General features: G+C 39.3%; 1 protein-coding gene across 1 annotated transcript in view; it reads right to left on the reverse strand.

Moving 5' to 3' along the window:
• LOC149316305 (low-density lipoprotein receptor-related protein 8-like) overlaps positions 1-26,882 on the reverse strand; it is a 260,752-nt gene that overhangs the window by 60,722 nt on the left and 173,148 nt on the right. The window contains exon 4 of the mRNA XM_089515186.1: positions 1,552-1,680. Within this exon, the coding sequence (XP_089371312.1) occupies positions 1,552-1,680 (129 nt within the window). The remainder of the gene's footprint in view (positions 1-1,551; positions 1,681-26,882) is intronic.

The following is a 26,882-nucleotide window of genomic DNA, read 5'->3' on the forward strand; positions in this document are numbered from 1 at the left end:
GTATCGGACGCTGTGCGTCCGAACGTGTCGCGGTGCTAATGACGTCACGAATGCGCCCCTGGCGCCTCGCGACATCAGTAGGGCGCAGCAAGAAGAAGCTCCATTTTGGAGCTTCTTTTTTGCTCCATAACGGAGCCGCGCAGTTTGGCTGCGACGGCTCCCTTATGGAGCAAACGGCGGCGGCAGCAGACCGCCTCAAAGCGGCGGTGTATAACCCACCTAAGACATGGATGTTATTTCCCAAAACGTAGTGCTGTTTATATAGCTTTTAAATACAGCTGTTTTCACATTTCAGAGGATGATCTTGATAGCTGCAAATGAAGCTGCAGGAAAGGAGGAAAGGCAAGAAAAGGAAGCCTCTCCCCCACCTAGTAAATTGAAAAAGAATAAATAGAAAGGTAACATGTCTCCCCGTTGTTCATATTGGAAATGAGAAAACAGCAAAGATAAGAGAAAAAAGATGGAAAAGATTCTGAACAGAAATGAAATGGAGAAAGTCTCTGTAGATAAGATTAGAGGGATTTTATCAGATTTGGATAACAGAAAGGATTAAGACCAAGCCTTTGAAATTTAGAAGTCTTGAAAACAGAAGAGACATGTCCATGTTCACCCAGAGAAAAACAACTTAATCTGACAACTGTATTCCATTTTGGAGAAAGAGAAACTCCAACAGTCCAAAATGAAAAGAAAAGCAATCTTTCAACCCTATGGTTACTTACTCATCATCAGAGGCAGCACGGATTTCAAAGAAGGCATTTTTTTGTGTTGCTACTGGAGTTTAATATTTTATTTCCTGGACTTTAACACTCTGTTTTCCAGAGCCCACATGGGCAATAGGAATGGCCTCTGCCTGCATTGATATCCCATCATGCCATCTTATCTGAGAACAACAATAACATCTTGACAAAATGAAGGCATGTGACACTAACATTGTTATATTTTTCTTTACTGTCATATTTTTCTTTTCCCTGTATTATTTTTAACACTAGGCTTTGCCTGATTAAGAAGCCAGTGGAGCTTCAAAAGTTTGTATCAAGTATTTTGTGCATTTTGGTTGGCCCTGTAAAAGGTCCTTGTTTTGTGGATTTTAATGTTACTGTACTTTTCTCATCATGGTTTACAATTTATTAAATGTCTTCTTCTTTTAAAAAATTAATAACACTAGGCCTTTTACAGTAATCTAGACATACAAAAATTAGGAACAAAAACAACACATACATTATATTCATATATTAAACTACACATACACTCCAGCCTGAATACTTAATCAAGTGTATTATCAGCCAATGGTGGCTTTCAACACATTTATGCAACAGACAAGGGCTTGTGGAATCAGTGTATCTTTCTATCCAATGTTAGTATGAGATATTCTACAACTCAATTTTTGATTTGTGGAGCTCAAGATTCTGTTCTGTTGCATAATGCAGTAGAAGTGCATTTACCCAGAACAGCTAGGCTAGAGAGAAAAGGGCAGAAGGATAATTTGGGGTTTGGGTGCACTGAGAATATGAATAACAGCATGGGTATGAAAGGTGTATTACTTAGACTCACTATTAGTGCAGCCAGCCTCGTCAACTCCACTTTCACAGTCTTTTTCTCCATCACATCTCCATGAGGAAGGAATACATTTGTTGCTGGAGTCTCCACAGCTGATTTTTTCAGCTAGACATACTTGTTTGGCTAGGGGGGAAAAACACATACTCAACAACTACATTTATTTTAAAAACAAATGAGAGATGCATATAAAATCTGCCATTTCAAGAGTGCGCCACATATTCATATACCATATCCAGTTTTTGCCTTTTTTCAGACATGTCAGCATAATGGGTGGTTTTGCTTTAAGAACAAAAAGAATTTTTCACAAAAAGGTCTGAAAGCTTCATACTATGTGCTTCCTATAATTTTGCTTTCCAGAATGGATAAAAGTCACCCAGATATTATGCAAAATAATTTCACTGGCACGCTTCTGGGTGTTTATTGGCTTGCTCTATATTTTTGCTATGTAGAGCACAATAAGGGAGCTACAAAGGAGAGCTCCTTTCAAAGCCCAGCAGGCTGAATAAGCAGAAAACTCCAGTACAGTATTTTACAGTATATGGAAATGGAAGTAGTTGTAAAACAGAAAAAATGCAACTCAACTCATTGGTGTACATACTGCTAGAAAGAGAGTTAAGATGTATAATCCTAAGCAGTTTAGATAAAGTAACAGCAACAAGAAAGGAAAATGACTAGTAGACCTCCAAAACAATCATAAAGAGTCTACTCCTGATTTTCTTTTGCAATAGGATTGTAACACTGGAGTACTCTTGAGTTACAATAGTAGTATAAGCTACAGACAACCCACAAAGCTGCTCTAAAAGTTATTATAACTATGAATGTAAAAATGACGCAGGTGGAAAATTTCACAGAGTTATTATTCCTCTCTTGCCTGTGGGAGAAATTAAAGCACCCTTTAAATGCTGCACAAATAGAATAAGACATAAGCTGCTTGGTCTGATATAGGAATCAAGGTATTAAAAGGTCTTCAGTATTCCCCACCCAACATCCTAGTTCTTGTGAGTACCAATGTAAAAAGCCAAGGTTGATGTTTGTGGACATATTTCCTCTTGGGCCTGTTATCCAAGATCTAATGCCTTTACTCCTTTACTACGCAACCTAAGAATGGTTTCGTGACCATTTTTAAACATGGTAGTGCTGACCCAAGCAGAGCTCAGAAAGGTTACTTTTTTGGACTACAATCCGAATGTTGGCTTGGGAATTAAGAGATGTTGTCTACACAAATTAAATTTGTTCACCAAATTTTGGCACATAGCACTGATGCTGAAAAGCTAAAGTACACGCCAAGTTGGATTGACCCAAACACTTCACTGCCCAAGACAAAGAATGTGGTGCATCTCCTCCTTGCTTGCACAGAGGTGGAATGCACTGGCAGCAGAACTTTATTTCAACACTGTAGGTATGTCTGCACCCCCCCACACACACACACACTTGAAGGCAGCAGGTTTCCTTTAGAGGTTACCTTGCTATTGCTCCCTAACACTCAGCATTTGCCAACTTTTAGACCCCCTTAGGCATTTCTTCTCTTCCCAAAATGTACCACAGGCCTGATATTAACACATAAAAAGGAACTGATGTCAGCCCCTCACTAAAATTCAGAATGAACTACAGATTTCAACAATATCCTGAAGAATTTTTTTCTCTCCACTGTACCTCCAGCCTTTGCTACCATAACACAACAGAGTGAACAAAATTTGCCTGCTATAAAATTTTATTGGTGGGCTTCCTATTTGAAAGCAATCAACACAACTTCACCTTCACCACACTGATTTCTTTCTAGTTATCATGCCCTCTAATGAGGATATGAAAGGCTACCAGGAATAACCATTAAAATAAAACATTTTATTCAGGCTAGAAAAGAAAGATTAAATCACTGTGGATGGGATACTGTCAGAAATTAAGCTAATAAAAGGGATAGAGTTTATTTCTGTTCAGACAAAAACTATGAGAGGGAGCAGAAGAACAGTTGCTCCTGTCACACATAATAAAGCAAGAGGCACATGTAGGGCTCTTAAAGATCACATATTCCAGACTACATCCAAGAATACGATCAAACTTAATTTTGTAGCCATCTCTCAAAAGCAAGACAGTGGTAGGGCTGAAAGATGTCTTTTCACTCCTCAGAAGGCTCTGGGAAGAGAGTGATTCATTGCTGAAGGGGCAGGCCCTTCATGTTTAAGTTTAGAAGTTTGTTTACTGGTTTATTGTAGCAATGTTACTGTTAGAAAAAACTGCATGATGTGTTCTGGAAGAATTTATTCCTGCCGTTTCATCTGCATCTATGGCTGGCATTTTCTGAGGGGGGTAGAATGGAAGTGTGTGATGATGTCTTTTCAAATACTGATTTGCTCTTATTCTATTTCCTCTTGTATAATGATATTACCTGCTTTGAACTTCTTTTTGGAGAGAAAAGTAAGGTGCAAGTAAATGATACATAAAATGATTGCTAAATCATGATGATACTCCAACTCTATTCCCATTCTGCCATAACGCAACAGTCTATGAAAACCCTCCACCTATGGGAGTTTTAAAGAATTTCTATAAACTTGCATACTTACGTGCAAATTATTATTATTATTATTATTATTATTATTATTATTATTATTATTATTATTATGTTTATTTATAAAGCACAGTAAATTTATACAGCACTGTACATAGTAATCAATTAAACAGAGGAATCACAGAGACCACAGTTTTGCAAAATATAGAACAGGGGTCGGCAACCCCCGGCCTGAGGACCTGATGCGGCCCGCGGAGGCGGCAGGACCGGCCCCAGCCCGGTCCTGCCGCCGCTGCCACTGCCTCCTCCACCTCCTCCTCCCCAGGCTGCGCGGCCCTCCTCCTCCTCCACCACACGGGGAGGGCCGCGCAGCCTGGGGCAGAGGAGGGCCGCCCTCCCTGCCTCCCAGCGCCACCCACCTCCTTCTCCTCTGCCTCCTCCGCCCCGCCCCCAGGCCGCCCAGGTGTCATGGCCAGCCAAGATCAGCTCTCGGAGGATGAGGAGGAGGATGAGCCTCCTCCAGAGCAAGAGCTGATTGAGGCTACACCAGGTGGCAATCCTGCTCTGCCAGGTCCCAGCTGTGCTCTCCCAGCCGCAGAGGAGGAGGCCCAACCATGTCCTAGTGCTAGAGAGGGGCCTCCTATGGTGCAACAGCCTAGTGGTGACTCTGGGGAGGAAGCTTGCCTGGAGTGCCTATGTTCAAAGAGAGAAGGGCTGAGAGTGCTTGCAGGCGCAGATCCAAAAGGATTGCAGAGAGGCAATCAGCCAACCAGCCTCAGGTGGCATGGGGGAGAGTTTCCCTTACTTAAACTGTTGAGAGACCTTCACTGTTTGCCAGAGTTTATTGCATGATCCCTTGGTGTGATTGCTGCTAGCACTGGCTTCTTGTATCTTGATTCCTTGTTGCTTTCACCTCGGACTGGACCCTTGTTATCTTCTGGCTGGTTTGACCTCGGACTGCTTTGACCACTCTGACTCCCAGTATCCTGACTTCGGCTTGGCTTTCGGATTGTTTTGACTTCTGGTATCCTGACCTCGGCTTGACTTCTCGGACTGCTCTCACGCTTACTCCTTGCAAGGTCTGTATTTTGCTTCCACTTGTCGGGCTAAGCCATTCTTATCGGCGTGTGTCTGTGAGTGCTGGCCACAGTCCTGGACAGAATAAACTCTGGCAAACAGTGAAGGACACCATAAGGCAAACCTATCATGGGGTTTTCTGAGGCTGAGAGTGTGTGACTTGCCTAAGGTCACCCAGTGGATTTCCATGGATGAGCAGAGAATAAACACTGAAAACCTAGGCTTTTAAGTCTAGTTGTTACACTGTAAAATTCATAGTGAAGGACAGAAACTTCAGCAACTTATGAATTAATGAAAAAGTGTTAGCAAAGCAGCCAATAGTATCTTGCATTGCTTAATTTCACATCAACTTCTTGTGCAACAAAAGAGTGCCATAAAAAAGAAGTATCAGGTGTAGATAATCTCTGCTTACTTGTTTCCGTAACTTTCAGGCTTTTGTGGTTGCGTGTCCAAAATATGTTATTTCATGTTCAAAATGTGTTTTCTGCTGGGAAGAAAAAGAGGTTGCGGCTGATATGTTGACAGTGATTGCTGTCAAGGTTTGCATTGGTACAAAATATGGGGAAGCTGGACTTTTCTGAAAACAGCCCATTAAAAAGACTTGGTTAAAAATGTCAGACACATCAAGACCAATTTATCACAATGAAACACAAATGCCAAGGATGGACAACAATGCTTTATTTATACAGAGACAAGAGCGAAGACGACAAGACGGTTCCATTGACTTGCCACAGCCAATGGCCCATTCATTCTTCTTGTTTCCTTAACACACCAACACTACAAATTCTTTCACAGAAACCGTAGAGCCTAACTGGCGCCCCACTGCTTGGCTTCCTCTTGTGCTGCTGCTGAGCTTTTCAGGCATGGGACATTATGTATATTCAAGGAACAGGAGAGATAACAGAATGGATTTGCTTTCACAAGACCATTTGTCAGGTTCTCACCATACAGGTACTCTGTGATCATGCACAAAACAGAATTCAACAACTTCTTTTTTGTGGGAGACCTATAGATCTTTTCAATAGTAGGCTAGACAGCATCTGGGAGTGTGAAAAAAGGCCCATTTTTGTGGAAATGTATCTCATCTTGAAACTATGAGGTCCCCTTTCCCACCACTACCATGTTATGATTCTCTATTCTTAATCTCCCCCCACCCCAAACCAAGGATTAGCACATGAAAGCAGCTATTTTCCTGTGGTAGCAACCTAGACCAGGGTTGGGAATCATGCAGACCTCCAGATGGTGTTGGATTGCAACTCCTGGCATTTTCACTATTGAAAATGAATGCTGGGAGTTGTAGTCCTACCACATCTAGAGGGTCACACAGTTCTCACCTCTCATCTAGAAAAATATTTAAAAGTGGCATGCTAGTGGGGCACAGTTATGTAGTTGTGGATGCTGGCTTAGCGTTACTACAACCCAAGACCTTAGTCTATAATTAGACAATAAACATTAATATCTTGATAAATAATACCATTTTAAAGAGGTTATAATCTGGAAATTGTAGGTTGAATTGTTACTTCTACTTCCAGCTGAAATCAAAAATCCTTCAATAGATCTAACTTTTAACTTCAATGGATATGAAGAGCAATTGGAGCCAATCCATTGCAACTGATCTATGGCTGCAAAATGTTAAGAGGGAAGCGGTTAATTACCCCTGGTACATTTCTGGCACCTCATGTAGCATCCCTGCACAGGCCACTCAAGGCTATGGCTTCCCTGATTGAGTATCCATCTGGAATACAGCCTTCCTCTTTTTTCTACTTCCTTCCAGTTTACCAAGCATTATCATCTTTTCTAGTGAGTCCTGTCTTCTCATTATGTGGCCAAAGTATGCCAGCCTCAGTGAGTTAAAGGAATTACTTTGTTACTTTTGAGAAATGTGAAAGGCATAGGTACTTGCAGTGTTGCCAACAAGCCTCAAAGATATTCCCCAGAATGTTTTACCAAAATCTAAAATCCCCAGAATGCCCCAATATTTACTGGAATATTCAGTCAAAACCCCCGGAAAGAAATTAAATTAAATTCCCAGGATCCTGGGGAATTCCCTGGAAATTGGTAACGCTGCTATAGCAGTCAAGAACTACATATGTATCTGAAACATCAGTGGACAACTATGTCCAGGGAGTTTAATTTAAAAGACTGATGAAAATTGTATATGCAGATTCACATAATTAACCTATGGTTATAATTGCAAACTACTACCGAAGAGGCCAAAGATGTAGGAAAAATACCCAACATCAAGAGTAAAACTTTAACATCAAAATATTGTAGCATTATTAATAGGATCATACCTTTGAAGGATGATTAATATTAGCTCCCACTAAGAGATTTTTGTTTGATAGCGGTTATTTCCTAAGGTTCCCAGGAGAACAGAAAAGGATTTACTTGAGTTTATTTCGTTTGCACGAGAAGTACAACTCTCTCACAGATATAAAAGTCTTGCGATTTTGTTGGCAAAATTGCTTTCTTTGGTCAACTAGATTACAGACCATTTTTCCTAGACCTCTTCTCCTTGACTATGGAGATTAACTGAAACTTCTTTATTTTGCTTGTCACTCCTTGAACATAGAGGTAGATCAGCACTTGTGTTGCTTTCATGAAGGTTAACCCACATAATTATCATCTTGCGAGATAAAAAGTAAATAAACAGACATTTAATACCCCAGACTTAATGCTAAACACTGAGATACTACACTTTGGTCCAAAACACACTGCAGAAATAATCCAGTTTGAGACCACTTTAACAGCCCTGGCTCAGTGCTAGAGAATCCTGGGACTTATAGTTTCTCTCTGACAGAGAAGGCTAAATGTCTCACATAACTACAGTTCCCAGAATTTCCTAGCATTGAGCTGCGACAGTTAAAGTGGTCTCAAACTGGATTATTTCTGCAGAGTGTTTTGGACCTTTATTTATTTTAAGTATTTCTTATTACCTTCTAGCCCACCTGGGCTCCTGCGGTGATGAACAAATCAAAACCAATTCAAACAATACAAATATAAAAATATTTTAAATACACATTAAAATACTCTTTTAAAAGTCCTAAAAGCAGTCTAAAAACAAATTTAGAATCCAGTTTTGAAACAGTTAAAATGGCAATTTCAAACACTGAATGGTATGTGAAACAATAGTGTTTTGGCTGCCTTCTGGATGCTTAAAAGAGATGTGGTCAGTTTATATTCCTTGGGTAGGGAGTTCCATAGTTGAGGCACTGCCAAAGGAAAAGCCCTGTTATATGTTCCCACCAACTCATGAAGTTGTGTTGGGAGTGGGACACTCAAATTTCTGGCAGGCTTATATGGGAGGAGATAATCTTTCAGGTATATTGGCCCCAAATCATTTAGGGTTTATAGCAAGAGGACAGAATGGTGATAGGGATTCCTTTCAGGAAATACAACCAAGTCATTATAAATTAACCTATTTTTGCAATCAATTATATAGGTCAGATAAGCAGGTAACTGATATCTGTGGTGGGAAAGAAATTATCTCCACAAAAACAGCCTTTAAAAGTAGATAATATCTATTAGCGATGGAGCTATATAAGAGGCTAAACAGGAAAAAAAAGGGATCTATACTGGCTGGGGATGCTAGGATTTTTCACACACCTGGAGGATGAAGGAAGACATACAGAAAGAGAGAGATGAGTATCACCATCTGTTCCTGGGTCTGAGGGTTAAAAAAAGAATGAGGTACTTAGAATCCAGGCTTTATTGAACAGCAAACATGTGCAGATGTAAGAGGGCCATTCTGAAAACCACTGCAGTCTTTCCTGCCAGCCTATGAACCCGCAAGACTCAAAAATGAGAGGGGCTATTGTGAGGCAAATTGCTGTTTGGGGACTCTCATGAAAGACCCTGTTTTATTTCTAAAGTCCAGATCCATATGGCTAGGATGAACATTTCCCTTAATTGCTGTGGAGAAAGAAGAAGTGAGCGCATCAGTAAACCTCAGAGTTGCAGCTGGTTCAATAAGCAAGGAACAACAGCAGAATCTTCACAGCCTGAGTAAAGAAAAAAGCCGTCTTGCAGACCCTGAGTTCTGGATCTACTTGCAACTTAATATTTCATTTCTGAAACTGACTGAGGAGAAAGCAAAACATGCAAAATAGAAAAAACAGAAAAATACAAAATAAAGAAGAAAGAAGAAGAAAAGACTAAGTATAGCTTGCTTGGAATAAATCCAGGAGGAAAATCCTTCTTATATCACAACTGCAGTGATGGAAGAAGAACTGAGCAGGGAAGTCTGAGGTATTTCCCGTTAAGAGAATTATGTGCAGGGGAAGATAAACCACGATGCCAACTATGGCTAGCTCGCTCTAGAACAGTGGTTTCCAACCAGTGCTACAAGGAGCTCTTAGGGCTCTGCATGCACTTCCCAGGTGTTCCAGGAAAATGAAATAAAAATTGAATGAAATTAAAGAATAAGAATATATTCTTATATATACTCTAAAACACCATTCTCCTGTAAGTGTAAGACATAGGGTAGGCCTCTTAGGGGCTCTGCCACAGAAATAAGGGCTCAGTGAGTCAAAAAGTATGGGAACCCCTACTCTAGAATATTAATAGGGAACCAAGTGGCTAGGCTGCCCTAATCAATATGGCCAATGGTCAGAGATGATAGGGGCTGTAATCAAACAAAACCTGGGGGTTCACAGATTCCCATTCCTTTACTAGAATATTTAAGTGATGCTTTACACAGGCCTGTGTGTGCCTGTACACAGACCAAGAGAAAATGCTTTGCATGTTATCTTCATGAGCCTGAAAGGTGAAGTCAACTGTTTTTTAGTACTAAGAGTTTAGTTCTGTGAAACGTAGGCTCTAGTCTACTCTGACAATTATTCCAAAGATTTTAGAAATGAAACTTGACCACCTCAGCTAAATGGCCAGTGATAATTTCTGCATCTATGTATGTTTGTGAAAGCTTGAAAGTGAAAAAAGTTGAAGGAAGAAAATCAATTCATTTAAAATTTGGTGATGGAGGTAAATTCTACAGATGACATGGACTGTTGAAAGTATAAATAAATGGGTCCTGGAGCAAATCAAGCCCGGTCTCTCCCTAGAAATGACTAAACTAAGGCTATATGATTCATTGGACTAGATAATGCTTAGCAAAGTGGAAGACAATAGGAAAAGAGGAAGACTACATTATGGGTTGACTCAATCAAGGAAGCCACAGCCCTGAATTTGCAATAATAAAGGGGGTCTTGTAGGTCTCTCATTCACAGTGCATCCATAAGTTGAGGCCAACGTGATGATAATTAACAACAAAGTATCAAATGACAACAAGCTTGTCCCACCTTGAATTGTGGCTCACATTTCATCAAACCTATAGCTTCTCTTACGGAGCCCTGGTGGCGCAGTGGTTAAATGCCTGTACTGCAGCCATTCACAGCCACAAGGTTCTGAGTTTGATCCCAGGGCTCCAGGGTTGACTCAGCCTGGCATCCTTTCACAGGTTGCTAAAATGAATACCCAGCTTGTTGGGAGCAATTAGCTAACACACTGTAAACCGCTTAGGGAGTGCTTAAGTGCACTAATAAGCGGTATAGAAATGTGCTTGCTATTGCTGTTCTGCTTACCCCCTTCTACACATGCCATTATAAATCCTTACCATCCAAAAAGAATTAAGAAGCAGTGGAAGTGAAACAGACACACCCAGTGGATGTGTCACTTGACTGTGCTGAGTGGCCACACTTGTTGGGGCATTCTAGAGTTGTAGTCCAATGAGTAACCTTTCCAAGCTTTGTGGAGTATGACTACAAGCTTCATGATCCCTAACTGCAGAATGTTCCCTTCAAATTTTTGTTGTACTGAATTATGGTAAATGGAGCATTGAAACAGCTGCACAATTGGGGGGAGGGGGTGCTTGCGGGAGAGATGAGATGATGGAAAAGAAGCTACAGCTTTAACATTCCTAGCATTCTAATGTTAAAGCTATTGTTTCTTTTCCACAACAACAACAACAACAAATAAAGAGTGCACTGAGCATATACAAGGAGTTTTCCCTGCAACTGGGAACAATTTTAAAAATTTCAAACATCCAGACTTAGAGAGGCTTCTAGGCACAGAGTTTATTTGTTTCTAAAGTCCTGGTTCCCAGTACTTGCATTTGGAATAGGATTCTATGAAACAGAGCCCCGCTATAACAAACAGGTTATATGTTTTGATTACATGATGATGATTACAAATAAAGCAAAGCATTAATAAAATCAACTTCCTACCATTCACAAAACATTTTCTTCACATAAACAGAAAACCTTTCTCCTGATTTTATTAGCATGATGATGAGAAAATTGCAACCTACTGTCTGTTAGAACTAAAAATCTTCTCTCTTTGTATTAATATCTCATTTTTAAAGTCTGCATGAAATCCGCTATTCAAACAAGTTGTAATCTACCCTCCCATACACAAATGCCCCAGATACTGGTATCCAACTCACATTTGCTTGTCTCAAAGATTAAGCCATGCATGTCTAACTACACATGGCCGATCAACACCCCATTGCCTTCCATCTGCCCCTCTCACTTGTTGTAATACTGGAAATCTGCATCTGAATCCAAATGCCTGTTCCACTTAAATAAACAAACAAGAAGAAGAAGAGGAGGAGGAGGAGGAGGAGGAGGAGGAGGAGGAGGAGGAGGAGGAGGAGGGAGGACCAACTTTGACTAACAACAGAGAGTGGAAATTTTTGGTTACAACTTTTTGATCTACAACTTCCAGAATTTCCCAGCCAGCATGGCCATGTTTTTGTGGCTCATCTCACAAGCGTACCCAAAAGTAACATTTCAAGGCTCTGACCAAGAGACCTGCAATTTCAAGTTTAGATTACCTTCTTCCAACTGTTCAGACATTTGTATGCAATCTGATGAATACATACAGTTCCTTTAAGCAGCAGGCTTCTCCTAACTGTTTTGCCCTCAAAGAGCCCTGTGCTCCTACAAAACTGAGTCAAAAGTAGAACTTGCAGAAAATTCTACAATTCAAAAGCACACATGGAGGTAATTTCAAACAACCTCTAACTCTGAATATTTTAGCTACAGCTGTACCACAGCTGTACACAGATTATGATAAGCAGTCAGGTTAATCAGATACTCTCCTGTTGTTTCAGTTGTTTCTGGCTTTGCAGACTTAAAACCAACACAGGCATGGATTTTCCTAGAGTACTGTGGCTAAAAGGCTCATTATTTTTTATTGCTTTGAATTTACTTGACACTCTTTGATTTACACAAATTGGAAGCTTCACAGACTTCATGTGTCCCATGTGAAACTGAGGAAAGTGGAATTCAGTGAATAATTAGCTATGTCAGCTAGCTAGGGCAATTTCACATTTAGAAAGAAGTTCCTTCCTCATAATATTTGCTGAGATGCAAATTATGGATTTAGAGGGAATAGTAAGTGGCCAAGGCAAAGGTTAATCAGTACTAATTAATTAATGTTCCTCGGTATTAATTAATCTAGAATACAAGTGAATTCTTAAAAAATTAGCCCATGGATGTATATTTGTGGCTGAAGTGCACAATACAAATGGATTTATTTATTTATTTTTATTCAATTGTTTAAACTAGAGTATGCCCATTTTGCTTTTTCAGGATTAGGGTTTCAAGACAGCTCACAACAGGTAATAAGTAAGATATGAAGTGAGACAGAAATCAATAAATTCCGTTAAAACAGTACTGAAGCAAAAAACAACAAGAACAATAAACCTAAATAAAATATTGCCACCCAAACAATTTTGAATTTGTATTATTAAAAGCTGTTGGGTATGAGTGCTGAAGAAAAGAAATTCATTTGAAATGTGGTGTTGCAAAAAAGTTCTGTGCAAATGCTTCAGGAAAGGGTCTCCACTCCACAGAAAAGGCCGCATCTTGACTTGCATGAAGTTTGAAACTCAGAATATGGTCTTACATACTCCACTGAAAGGCAGATTTTAAATGCATTAAAAAGACACCCACTGATTAAAGAAAGAATCAAGAACACATTTAAAAAGTAGAATTACATGACTCCTTCACATCTGTTCCACTATAGGAATGTGCTCAAATTTTCAGTCATACTTGATGCTCTCACAAAAGAACATTGCCCCTGGACATTTCCTTTACATTCTGGCAGGTTTAATGCTGGATTTTCTTGCTTTTGTTCTATAAAGTTAGACCCATGAGCTTCACATTCTGAGGCTTTTAAGTGCTCAGTCAAACCCGCCTTTGGAGATCACTCAAGGAATTAAAAAAACAAGACAGCGGTAGCCTGAGGTAGACTTTGAACTAAAGACTGAACTTAATTGTTTAGGAAAAGTTGGGATACTTTGAGGTAATTATTAAAGCCAAAGAGCTGCCTAAGTGAAGTATGCCTTTGAGTAAGTCAAGTATATTGGGAATGTGGCTTAGAGGAGCTGAAATGATCAAAGAAAGTATCACATGGAGAAGGGCTGAAGAATTCCTCAGTCAACTAATTGACTTAAGTGATGGTTTGAGGACAGAGAAAAGCCCCTTAGTAGATAAAACATTTAACAAACATAAAAATGACATTATCATAACTGATATGGTAATTGCAGGTACTCCTATGAGTGGAGTTTCCTCCCACCCTGAGGGTATCTCTGCAAACTGCATACATGATTTCATTTGTCAGCTCTTGCACTGAACACTTCTCATTTACCATATTTGCATCTTCTCCCTTTTTATAAGAAATTAGGGCTGCATAGATGGAGCTGTATCCATTTCTATCCCCAGAACTACCTTTGGTAGTAGCTTCACTTCAGAGTTAATTACTGGCACAAGGTCACCATATACAATTCCTATGCAAAGATCTTAACTAAGGTCTCTTGATCCAAGTTCAACACTTTATCCACCACACCATAGACGTGCAATGTTCAAATTCTCAAATGCCTTGACATTTAAGAAACTCAATAAAATATTATACAGTCGGCCCTTCTTATACAAAGATTTTTTTATACTTGGACTCAAGCATCCACAGTTTAAAAATGTTCCAAAAAATATAAATTGCAAATATCAAACCTTGATTTCCCATTTTTTATAAGAGACACCATTTTGCTATGTCATTATATCTAATGCGACTTGAGCATACAAGGATTTTGTTATACACGGCGGATCTTGGAACCAAACCCCAGCGTATAACAAGGGTCCACTGTACATAAATTTGCAAATAGTACATTACTATCACTTCACTCAGATTCATATGAACAAAGATGTTACAACTAAATCCTTTTGAACTGCTACAGATTACTTTGGGACTCCTTTGTCCTCAAGAAGGAGGACAAAAAACTGCTCATATGGATCCAAATTAATGTCTTTCATTGCTGGTTTGCTAGACTGACACTGGTCAAAAATGAAGCAATGAAGATGTCCTAAGATTCTCAGGAAGACAACAGGACTGGACCTACAATTAGAGATAGTGAGGTGGTCACAGTTGCAGGTAGCAGTTTTGGATTGGCAGTATTTCATTCTTATCTTATTTTTTTACAGCCAGGGAGAAGAGCCTATGGAGGTTACTAGCTTAGGTGCCAACTTACTTGACTACCAGTGGGTCTATGCCATTTGCTGCTCTGCCTCAGGTAGCAAAATGTGTTGGGACATTCCAGAAGGGAATTCCACAGGCTACTAGCATCTATGGAGAAAGATTTTCCTGTTGTTCTCCTTTCACAAGTTTCCTTGGTTGTGTGCTTCCTGCAAAGCATTCCTTGTGGCTACTGAAAAAGGACTGTCATCCTCTCTTTCCTGCACCCAGGACTGCCAAGACCTTGCCCAGAGACAGCAACTTCATCTGGGTTGGGAACCCTCCAGATGACAGTGAACTTCTTTCCTAATCAGTGCTAGTCAGCCTGGCCAATGATGGGCATCATGGGAGGGGGAGGGGGTAGATTCAACATCTTAAGGGCTGAAAGTAGCTATTTTCAGGCCTCAAACCTTAAATCACCAAGAAAGGCTATAGCTGATAGACTGATTTCCCTCAATTAAATGAATCTTTCTATCTGAGGGAGACTGTCAAGAGAAAGAGAATCATTTGCTGAAACCCTGTAATTTTTCCTAAATTTTCCAAACTGACTGAATGAGCATGATAATACTGTTGTCAGAATTAAAAAATGTTTTCACAAGAGCAAATACAAGATTTTCAGCAGAGGTGTAACAGGTAGTGTGGCATTTCTTGTCCTTCTGTTTATCAAGCTCTTATGAAGGATTATTATTCCTTCATCCCTCCTCCCATAAAATGCCCTTATACAAACAGGGTTTCCATCAACAAAAGGTATATTCTGTATGTGAAAATGCATTTTTAGATTGAACACAATGACACTGTCTAGATATGTAGTGGCAAATGTTTCATCTGGAGATAGATGCAGCAAACATGATTGGAACTGGGATGGAGTGTTTTGGAACGTAAGTCAATGTCTTTAGCCTATTTGAATCAAATAAAAGATATACACACTGGATTATAGGTGGTATATACATACCCAAATGAATTGTCAGACATCCAGACCTACCAAAACTGATATGAACAGTTCATACCTGTTCCATGTATCATGAATATTAATATAATTAATTGCACAATCTTCCTTTGCTGCAATTGTTTTGATGTTCATCAATGACACAGCTGCTTCAGAGTTTGTAATTAATATCTGCTTAGTCACTTCTAAATATAACAATTAATTATGGCCTTTAAAGAATGTTAGCTGCACATTTCATCAATTTCTCATTTCAATGGGGAGAGGAACTTAGCCCAATGGAAGAACTAATTCTTCCTCTTCTGAATTTCTCTTTCCCTGGTAGCGTTCTAGTCTTACAAAAGTGGTGACAAAGGAGCCAGTTTATTTCCCAAACTTAATAATAAAAACCAATAGCAATAAATCAATATTCCTAATAAATCAATATTGCTAATAAAAATTAAAAACAGTATTTTACCAAGATAACCCACCAATGCTTATATGTCCTTAAGAGTCTCAGTTCCATTCTAACACCTGACCCAAAACAGAAACCAATGTAGCCTTTTGGTTGTCTGTTTTCTAAACTTCACTGGCCCTCAGTGAACCACAAAGGTAACCACCATTATGAGTATAGCACTGTCCTTTGTCAAACATGAAGGGCGGCCAGCCTGCCTCCCACATTTGAAACTGCCAAAGTGCGTGGAGATGGCCTGGGAAGTCAGTGATCCCTGCCGCTGCCACCCCACTTCAAAGTTGGGAAGGCTGGATATTATTTAGCAATGCTACATTGTCCAAGGAGGCTTCATCAAGCAATGCCAAAGCAGTGACTGTCCCACAAGCCTTTTCTGCTTCAGACATGAGTGGGAGGGTGTTTGGACACGGCTATCTGATTGAACCTGATGGAGTTTTCAAGCAGTCGTGCTTAAACTAGCATTCTTTCTATTTTCTTTGTGATATGCTGGCTATCCCTGCTCAGACAGGGAAAGGGAGCTTGGAGAGGTTTTTGTTTTGGCCATCCAGGCTGGTCATAAATGGTAGATGCTTGAGTGCAGCAGCAGTTTACAAATCCCAATGTTTTGCTCATACACAAGCTAAGGGTTATGAAAAAGAAGATTCCTTTTAATCTTAATCAGCTCTCAGGGGGGATGGGAAGTGTTTGAGGGTGCCCTGTTAGTGGATTGCCCATAAACACAACAACTGCCTTGGTCCAGAGAAAGTGATCTGCACAGTGAGACATCTCCTCCATCCACAAATCTGCTGCTGAATATGTGCACATAACAATATGATACCCATATCAAGCAACCTGCTTGTACACTTGTAGGGTCTGGTTTAGCTGGTGAGATTCATTTACAGGGTATGCTGGGATATTTGTGCTAATTTGCTAATGAGTCAGGATTATTTCCCCTTTTGCTTCATAATATTTGTAAGTGAACCCCTCACAGCACTAGTTAGCTATCTAGCAAGGCAAAAAAGGGGTGCTTGTAATTATTTTTGTTCCCTCTTCCAATCTGTCCTACCTTGTCCAACAGACATTGTGAAATGATTCACTCAAAATGAGGTTAAAGAAAGAGAAGAAAACTGGCTTGACAGCAGATTTCAATAGCCACAGATTGCCTTGAAGGCTGGGTTGAAGTATAAATGTTCCTGCATCCTCTCTAAATGCATTACACTCCTAAAGCAGCTTATTTTAATCAAAGTTATCATGCCAAAAGAGGAAACATCCAGAGCACATTTAAATAATAATACCCGTTTATATTCTATCCCTTCATTGAGATTGCAACAGATCTTGATCCACTTATATTAAAAGAACTATGGCAGGCTGAAATAATCCATACATGCTGTGTATTGCTGGATATTTGCTTGATGGATTAAGATTTATATGGAAAAACGATCCATATTCACATGATGGAAAACAACTGCTGATTATTTTCCAGTGATATTTGATACTAGTAAGTCTATTAAATAGCAAAATAACATGCAGCAAACTACCACCAGCTGAAGAAGACTGGGAGACAGCGGTAACCATAACTAACAGAAAATCAAGACATTTGACAATTTTGAAAATGAGTAATAACTCATACTGGAAAAGAGGTTGTACAATGAAATAACACTTCTCTTTTCATAGCACATCATTTTGAGTTATCTACAAAAATGCAGTGTATAAAGTTATAAAATAAATATATTCTTTCTGCTGTTTTGGATTAAGTTTATCCTAATAATGCAGTAACATTATACATGTCATTATTGCTATATATATACACACACACACACACACACACACACACACACACACACACACACACGATTGTAGGAAAATGTTTTATTCTAAAGAATTAGAAATTGGAAATGTTTACAATACATATTAAATATGTAAATTATGGTATGAGATGTTAAAGGATTGCTTCCTTTATGTCTCATTTATGTTGGTGTGCAATGCTCTTTGTTTACATGCACATTTGGGTTTCAATTTGATTTTTACAAGTTTTATGTAAGAGTGTTTTTATTGATAATGTTTATATAATGTTTAATGATCATGTTTATATAACTTTGGGATACTTTGGTCAAAGACCGTAAATAAATGAATTTGAATTTCAATTATGGTATCATTACTACACAAAGGGAAACAAATATTGGTATATGTCAATATAATTATCTTTTAAAAATTGATAGAACACAATCTGAAATGCAGTCTTTTTGTAATCTTCCATAATGTATACTTCCATTATGTATATTAACATCATTTTAAATAATTAGTCACATGCAAAATCCATATACAAGCTTCTGTTAATATGTTTATTCTAAATTACAGTTATATTATACGTCGATGCTGAATATATGGGTTCAATTTCTCTCCTGGGCAATTTTATTTCTGGTCTATACCCATGTTTTTATTATTGTTGTTCTTTTTGTGAACTAAATGTACACATAAAAGGAAGGAGAGTAGAACAACACACACTATGGTCCTCAATGTATTAAGAAATACCAGCATTTGGGGCTGAAAGTGATGTCCATATACAGCAATCGAAACTGCAACTTTTATAGGGAGCTGTCCACAGTCCTGAAATGTCATGCTTCATTCTGTGGTGATCATCCATCTGGTTTACAATGATGGTTACAAAATGTTCCATATACTATGTCTGTGTGAATGTAAATGCATACCAAATACATTACCATATATATGAAAGCTATGCATAAGCATTTAGAACCTGCTGGGTATAACAGCTTCTAAACACATTCATATGTTAAACAAGTATTTGAGACAAAGAGTTTCAAATATTGCATCATGCACAGTTAAATCTTACATCCAGCTATGTGAAACATTACATGTGCAGTAATCTTAGCTCCAACAGTGCTTCTTTTCCCAAGTGCAGTGAATTTCCACAAACAAATCTCCATGTCTCTATGAATCCTTATTGATGTTTTTAAAACTATATACCTTATCAATTTCAATCACATTGATTCCAGTGGCTCTGTGCTAGAATTTGAATTCAGGCACACATGTGATAACAATATGTCTTCCTTCTCTGCTCTTTTGCATAGAGAAAACCTGCTTGCATTGTGACCAATTAGCAACAACACTCAATATATGGTAATTCTTGGTATAACTAACAGCTACTAGGTTGGGGGACAAAACCACTGTTCCTGTGTTTTCTTTCTTCTTGTCTACAGGAACTTGAAACAATTGATCTCATCAAGGGGGGGGGGTTTACTCCTCAAATCCCTTTACAGCAGGGGATATTCCCCCCGCATGGCTTTTTCTTTTGCAGTTGGGAAGGCAAAAGAATCCTATTGCTATTGCTGATCATGGGTGAGGGGAAGCTTTCACTCAGAAAAGCCAATGCCATCAGAGGACATAGCCAGGGATGTAGCAATAATATCCTTGTTTCCTAACATACACATCACCTCATTCATCTCTCTCTTCATCACTCAGGTTCCAGGAAAGAATAGAAAAAAATAATGTGTTCAAATCAGGGGTCCATTCACATTACATATTTATGACACTATCATTCCACTTTAACTGCCATGGTTCCATCCTATGGAATCCTGGGATAAGGAGGAGCATTTAGAACTTCCATCCAAAGCAGTCTAGTACCTTAAGAAACTACAAACCCAATGATTACACAGGATGGAACCATGGCAGCTAAAGTGGAATAACAGTGCCATAACTGTGCAGTATGAATGGGCCCTTGATTAGTAATGGAGAAACACTTTATTTTCTTGGAGGGGTTTCACTCCTTGCATCCTAATATTGGTCCATATAACTCTGTTTTCTTTTTCTTTTTTTAAGTTGATTTGCTTGTTCCTGAAAGGAAGCTATTTATTCTACCTGCTGTACATTTTGTATATAGATAGGATTAATTAATCACTCATTTCCTGAAGGTCCGTTGTGCCAATGTTTATCTCCTTGGACTCAGAATTGGACTTTTCCTCATTTTATAGAATTTGTTCCTCAAGTGTCAGGAGTAAATAGATGGAATTGAACAGGTTTCTGTAATAAGCTAAAAAAAATTAGAATTTCAGTCCTAGGTTCACTTGCATTTGCATTGCAAACTCCAACATTACTGAAACTGACATTTTTTAAAATAAATAATACAAAAGGTCTATAAATATATTCTTCCTTATTAGAAGTCAACAGCATAAGAAGAGCTATACATAAATCCTTGAAAAATCAGTTTATTGCAAGTAGTATTTGGTTGTTTAGTATACTTGGGGGGGGGGGGATGGCAATTCACATTCTTTTTCTATTATCTGTGAAAGCTCATGAAGTTTTGAATAAAACATCTTGATTACTGGAGAGCAAACTTCCACTCTTACAATTACAGGATAAATAATACTATTCCCATATAGCATGTAAAACAGCCCTAAATCTGACCATATGGGAGCAGTCATAAAGCCTTTTGTATGAGAACTATAGAAATCACCATATGTTGGCTTGTGCTGGTTTTAATGGACCAGAGTTCCAAATCTAAGACCCATTATCCAGAATATTATGGGTTGCTATTTGTGCTTCTGGAGTGTTACATGAGACAGTCTATGTAGCAGCAGAACAACAGACACAAGGCTTTCTTCTCCCAACACCATTTATAGGAGACACACACTTTAAGGCACATGTGGATGGAACACAATGGGCATTACAATAAGCCAGAATTCTTGAGAACACGAGAACTGTGACTTATCACGAATGAGACAGCATGCACACTGCCATAAGAGATAATGGCTAAACAAACAAAGAAAGAATGGCTGTTTGTTGGTTTTTCCATTGTCGCATGTAAACCCAACAATCTGGCTTAACTCACCACTGAAATGCCACAGAAATAACGTACAGTTTCTTTGGGACTTATTTCAATTTGATTTTGATTTGTCCATCATTAATTCAACACTTTTGCCTCCTTTCTATACGTTGTGAAATTAAAGCAAATGCATGAAAGTAAAATGATGCAATGTGTTCTACGTCTACTGTAATCCCTTTAACACAGCCTATTTACATTGCTGGTTTGAAATGAGATACACCAGGAATACTTTTTAAAAAATTAAATGAGTACACACACTCAAAGATTTTTATTATGGATTCTTTTAAAAAAATCAAACATTTCTTTTGTAAATTTCACACTGCATTGCTTTTAATGGATAAATTAACATGTTGTTAGAACAAAAAGTAGATGTAGCTATTATGCTACTAACATTGCCATATTACAGGAACTCCAAAGCTTTTATTTCCACACCCAGTTTCATAGGCTGAGAATTATCAACTCCCTTTCTTTTCTTTATGGAACCCTCAAATTTGCCAACAAAATGTAAAATCTAGGGTATGTGAAAACACAAGGTTGAGTCTATACTTTGTAATAGCTAGCACAGAGCCACTGGAATCAATATAAGTAACCACATCTAATCATGCCAAGCTTAAAACCTCTGTTTTTAATAAGTCCTACTCTGCCTATGACTGAGTCTAAATTCAATTCTATATCAATTAATCACCATATCTCTGAGAAACCTCAAGTTCTAGAGCGCCCGGCAAGTTGGTAGAAAGTCAAGACACTCAAACAAGCCCATCTCATCTTTTTGTTACCCAGTCAAAACCTGAGCTCTGTTACATGACAATCATAGAGTAATGAAATTGAACATTATTAACTTCCACTTGGCTAATTTACTAAAATCAGGAATCAAGGGGATGGCACTGGGCAAAACAACAATCTGTCTCTCCTAAGAATCAGTTTTTACAGAACTTAGAATCCCATAAAAGTACAGCTTCATATCTCCCTGATCACACCTAACTGGAGGTCAAGCTCTCCCAGACCATCCTCTACAGCTCTGAACCCCAAGACTCCGCTGAAGTAGATAACATAACTATGTTAGATTGAGTTTACCAATTTATTTGATATTATGTGTGGATGTTTGTTTATTCCCATGTTTCTTCTCTTTCTCTGACCAACCCCAATAAACATCTCTTTAAATTTTTGAAGCATCTGATTATGTTTTAAAAGAAAGTCCTCATTGAAAGGTTTTCTCAAGGAAATAGCAAATGCTTCCCTGCTCCAGGACTGGCCTGAAGGGATGAGCCCCTGGAAGAAGGACCTCAGTAAAACAGATTTTCGGTTGTGTAAAGATCCAGTTTGGTGTAGTGATCTGAGTGTTGTACTAGGACTCTGGGAGATTGGAGTTTGAATCCCTACTTAGCTATGGAAATCCACTGGGTGATTTTAGGCAAACCAAATTGTCTCCAAAAGAAATAAATCTTGCCGATCAAATCCTACGAGAGGATCACCATAAGTCAAGAGTTGACTTGAAGGCACATAACAACAATAAAGAGATTCAGTTCAACTAGTGGAAGCGCATCAGTATTTCTTTTGAGAAGTAATCCTTATTAAAAGGTTCCATCGGTAGTGGAAGTCATTCCCAGATCTACAGCACTCTTTTACTCTAGAACAGTGCTATTTAAGCGATCTAATGTGGAGGACTGGCAATTATAGCCTCGCTTACTATTGTGTTATGACATACCGAAACTCAGGAACTTCAGTATACAAGCAATGCCACACATTCATATCACTGAGGCATAGGCATGGAGAGAAGAGGCTTATTTTCCATTCTATCTCAGCTAAGGGAAAATATTCTCCCCTAATCATATTTCCTTGCAGATATAGCAAGAGCAATTCACCTCATGGACTTCCATTTCCCCTTTGGGCTCTTTCACACTGAGGAGGCAAGTGTCATTAAAACATCATTAAATCATGGCAAAAGCACGATCGGGGGAAAGATTATCACACCTCGTGTGCTTCTCCCATTCATGTCCCATGCGCAGACTGTAATGGACTCCTGTTATTATGCAATGACGCATCCATTACAGTTTACTTGGCTGTTGGTTGAGTACCACTAATGCCAACATGTCATTGGCCACATGTTTCTTATTTTTAGTATCCTAGAAAAAAACAACCACTTAATCTTTTTTATCCTGCTACTTATTGCTCTTGTATACACTATCAATGTGTACTTGTTGCCAAATATGTAATTGATTAAAAAAAAGTGTAAACCCCAGTTACATCAGATCTTTACACTCCCAAGCTCCTCATATCCTCATATACTGATGAAATAAAGCATGCAAATGTTTTCTGGGGACACTTTATATTAACATTGTCATGATTTCCATCCTTATATAAAAGCAGACTGTAGGAAAAAATAATCTGGTGATTAAAACTTTGCTCAGTATAATGTAGAGCCTCTTCTGCTTTTATTATAAATTTTTATAGGACAATACTAAGTACTTATCAGTACCCTCATATCTCCTGTCATTTTCACTTCAAATAGGTGCAAGATTCATTATAACCATAAAAATGATACCATCAAGCTTTTATTGCTGCCCTTGTTCATTAAATGTATAAATACATTAACGTAATAATGCAAGCGTTTGCATGCCAGCTTCTTTATAGTATTTGACTTAAGAAAGTATTAAAAGATCTGAAGCAAAGAGGAAATACAGAGGCATGTACAACATTAAACTTAGTTACACAATAGTCCAAAACACACTGTAGAAATAATCTAGTTTGAGACCACTTTAACTGCCCTGGCTCAGTGCTGGGGAATTCTGGAAACTAGTTTTGTGAGACATTAAGCGTTCTCTGTCAGAAAGCTCTGGTGCTACAATAAACTACAGTTCCCAGGATTCCCTAGCACTGAGCCACGGCAGTTAAAGCCATCCTAAACTGGATTATTTTTGCAGTGTGTTTTGGACCCACCTACATCATAATATTTAAAACAAAGAAAAATGACAACTGAAAGACTAAATGGTAAATGTTTCCCTGTAAATAAATCCCTTTCACACACAAAGCTGGAGGACTCCAGAAGATATCTATCTTAGTGTTCATCCTAACATGATAATTTTCTAAATGTCTGTTCCCCCCACCCCCCTAAGAGCATCATGCACTCCATGACTAAGAGACTGAAATGTTTGCCTATGGTAAAGGTAGGAAGCATTGGGCCCTCTGGATGATGTTGGATAGCAGTTACAGCTCAACTGCATCCAGAGGGCTACAAGATACAAACATTTGGTCCAGACAGCCTCTTTCTTTAGCCAACAAACAAACAAACAAACAAACAATGCTCACTGTTGCTATTGAACATAAAACTAAAACCAATTTAACACAAGTAGAGAGCGTCAGTGCAATGCAGTGGTTTGAGCACTGGACTACAACTCTGTCCACCAGGGTTACAATCCCCATTTGACCATGGAAACCCACTGGGTGACCTTGGGCAAACCACACTTTTTCAGCCTCAGAGGAATGGCGTGGCAAAACCCCTCTAAACAAATCTTGCCAAGAAAACTACTTGATACAAGTTGCCTTAGTGTCCCCATAAGTCAGAAATGACTTGAAGGTACACAAAAACAAACAAAAAAGAATAAAAACACAGCTCTGCACACAATTGTGCTATAACAGCTGTACAAAGCAACTCTACATCCAGCTGCGCATCTGTTGCACAAGTGCTTATCGAAGAGATCACAAATGAATGCACAAGTTCTAGCACAACCTGTTATACAACCACTCTGCATAACTCGTTTGCAACAAAAAAAATAGTGGTGATTGCCCTAGTAATAATACAGTCGGCCCTTCTTATACGCGGATTTGTCTTCCGCGGATTTGAGCATCCGCGGAAGGCAAACTTGGAAGTTGCCGCCATTGGGGACAAAAGTCCCTAGCTTACCCTCCCCTTTCCTTCCCTCCCTTCCTGCCTCCCTCCTTCCCTCCCTTTCCCCACTTACCTTTTTCATCGCCGCCACCTTGGCCTCCGAGTCACCCGGCCCTTCTACGGAGGCGGCGGCGAAGAAGTGGAGCCGCCGCCTGGCCTTGGCCTCACCACTGCCTCCTGGCGCTTTTGCGGAGGTAGCGGCAGCAGCTGTAAAGAGGCCAAAGCCTTCCCTGCAGCCCGGCCTCACCTCTGCCTCCGCGGGAAGGCCGGGCGGCGCTGGAGGCCAAAGGGCCTCCAGGCAGCCACCCAGCCCTTTTGCGGAGGGGGCAGCCACGAAGAGGCCGAAGCCTGGTCTCCAGGCCGGCCTCCTCGCAGATGCAGCCTCTGCAGAAGGGCCGGGTGGCTGCCTGGAGGCCCTTTGGCCTCCAGCGCCACCCGGCCTTCCTGCAGAGGCTGAGGGCCATGCCTCCTCGCCGCCACCGCTGCCGCCGGTAACAGCAATTCGGAGGCCAAGGTGGCGGCGGCGGCGGCAATGAAAAAGGTAAGTGGGGAAAGGGAGGGAGGGAGGGAAGGAGGGAGGCAGGAAGGGAGGGAAGGAAAGGGGAGGGTAAGCTAGGGACTTTTGTCCCCAATGATTTGAGCATATGTGGAATTTGGTATACGCGGGGGGGGGGGGGGGGGGTCCGGAACGTATTCCCCGCGTATACCAAGGGCCCACTGTACTGAACATGTTCAACCACTGGCACAATGTGGTTCAATCTAATTGGGCACAGATCATTAACCCTCATTGTTTATAGTCAAAATATATGAAAGTCCAACAATTTTGTGGTAGAAGACAGGTTTTGTGTACTTTTTAAGACCCTAACTTCAATCCCTAATCTTGCCTGAATCCGTAAAGAAAAACAGACAGTCATTGTAGCCCGGCTAGATGGCTTATTGATCTATTTCATTACTAGCAGCTACTGCTTGATATAAGCATTAGCAAAATTAACATGTTACATGCAATGCTATAGCGATTTTTGGTATCTGAAATTTTTTCCTGCAAGTTTTCAGAATGCATGTGCATAAAATATTTTCTATGGTTCACTGTTTTTATTGTGTATGTGTAATAAGAGGGAAAGGTGATTGGGGAAGTATGCACCTTACATCATTGGATCTTATTATACATACACAAGATTTCCCCAGTGTTGTCTTTTATACTAACAAGCTTTTTTTCTTGCCCCTTTAGTTTAATTTTCCACTAGCGGTCACAATGTCAGACAATATTATATTTTACTAATGCTCCCTGCAAAAAAACCTGGATAAATAAACAACATTATTCAAAAGAACTATACATCTTTAAGAAATTCAAAAAACAACTCAGTGCCGGGAAACAATATTAGGCTGTTAAAGCATTTTGTAACCATTTTAAAGAACAAATTAAAATGCCTAATGAGAAACTTTTTTTTTTAAAAAAAAATACTCATTTTAGTTTCCCAGAAATTGTAAGAGAATACCATTTGGGATTATACCAGTAAAAACTTCCTGGGGAATTGATCATCTCCTCTGGAATCTGTTGTTCTATGTCAAAGAAAGATACCTCAAAACACAAGTACATGTATAACATGACCCATTGTCCTGGGATGACAAGAAAATAAGCCTGCTGAAATCGATTCATTCTATTTGGACAACAGACATTGACAGTGTCTGTATTTACCCATTCTGGATTTTCCCACAACCAATTATTCAAACATATACATGATCTGTAAGGACAAAGTGAGAGAAGAAATCCTAAATAGCTCTGTATACATTTTGTAGATCTCTACGTATGCTATTTTGAAATATAGTGGGGAATTTAAAGCCCACAAAATCTCACCTTTTATTTTTTAGTGAAGTGGCTTTCTAAGTCCTTATGAACATGTGAAAACATATTGGCTCAAACAGCAGACCAATTTGCATGGTTTCAATTATCCAGATTAAGCTCCAGTGTGAAAGAATTTTTTTAAAAAAACTACTAAACACTGGTATGAAAGTGTAAACTGAAGCCAATGTCAGGTAACTGGAAGGCTCAGAATTTCTTGTAGTGATGGACAATCTTGTTTACAGGAAGAAGCTGACCGAGGTCAAAGGAAATCATTGTGGACCTCACAGTGAACTGTG

Source organism: Sceloporus occidentalis, unplaced genomic scaffold (assembly GCF_023333645.1).
Source record: "Sceloporus occidentalis isolate IW3139 unplaced genomic scaffold, rSceOcc1.0.p SCAF_3, whole genome shotgun sequence".
In the NCBI taxonomy this organism is placed as follows: domain Eukaryota; kingdom Metazoa; phylum Chordata; class Lepidosauria; order Squamata; family Phrynosomatidae; genus Sceloporus; species Sceloporus occidentalis.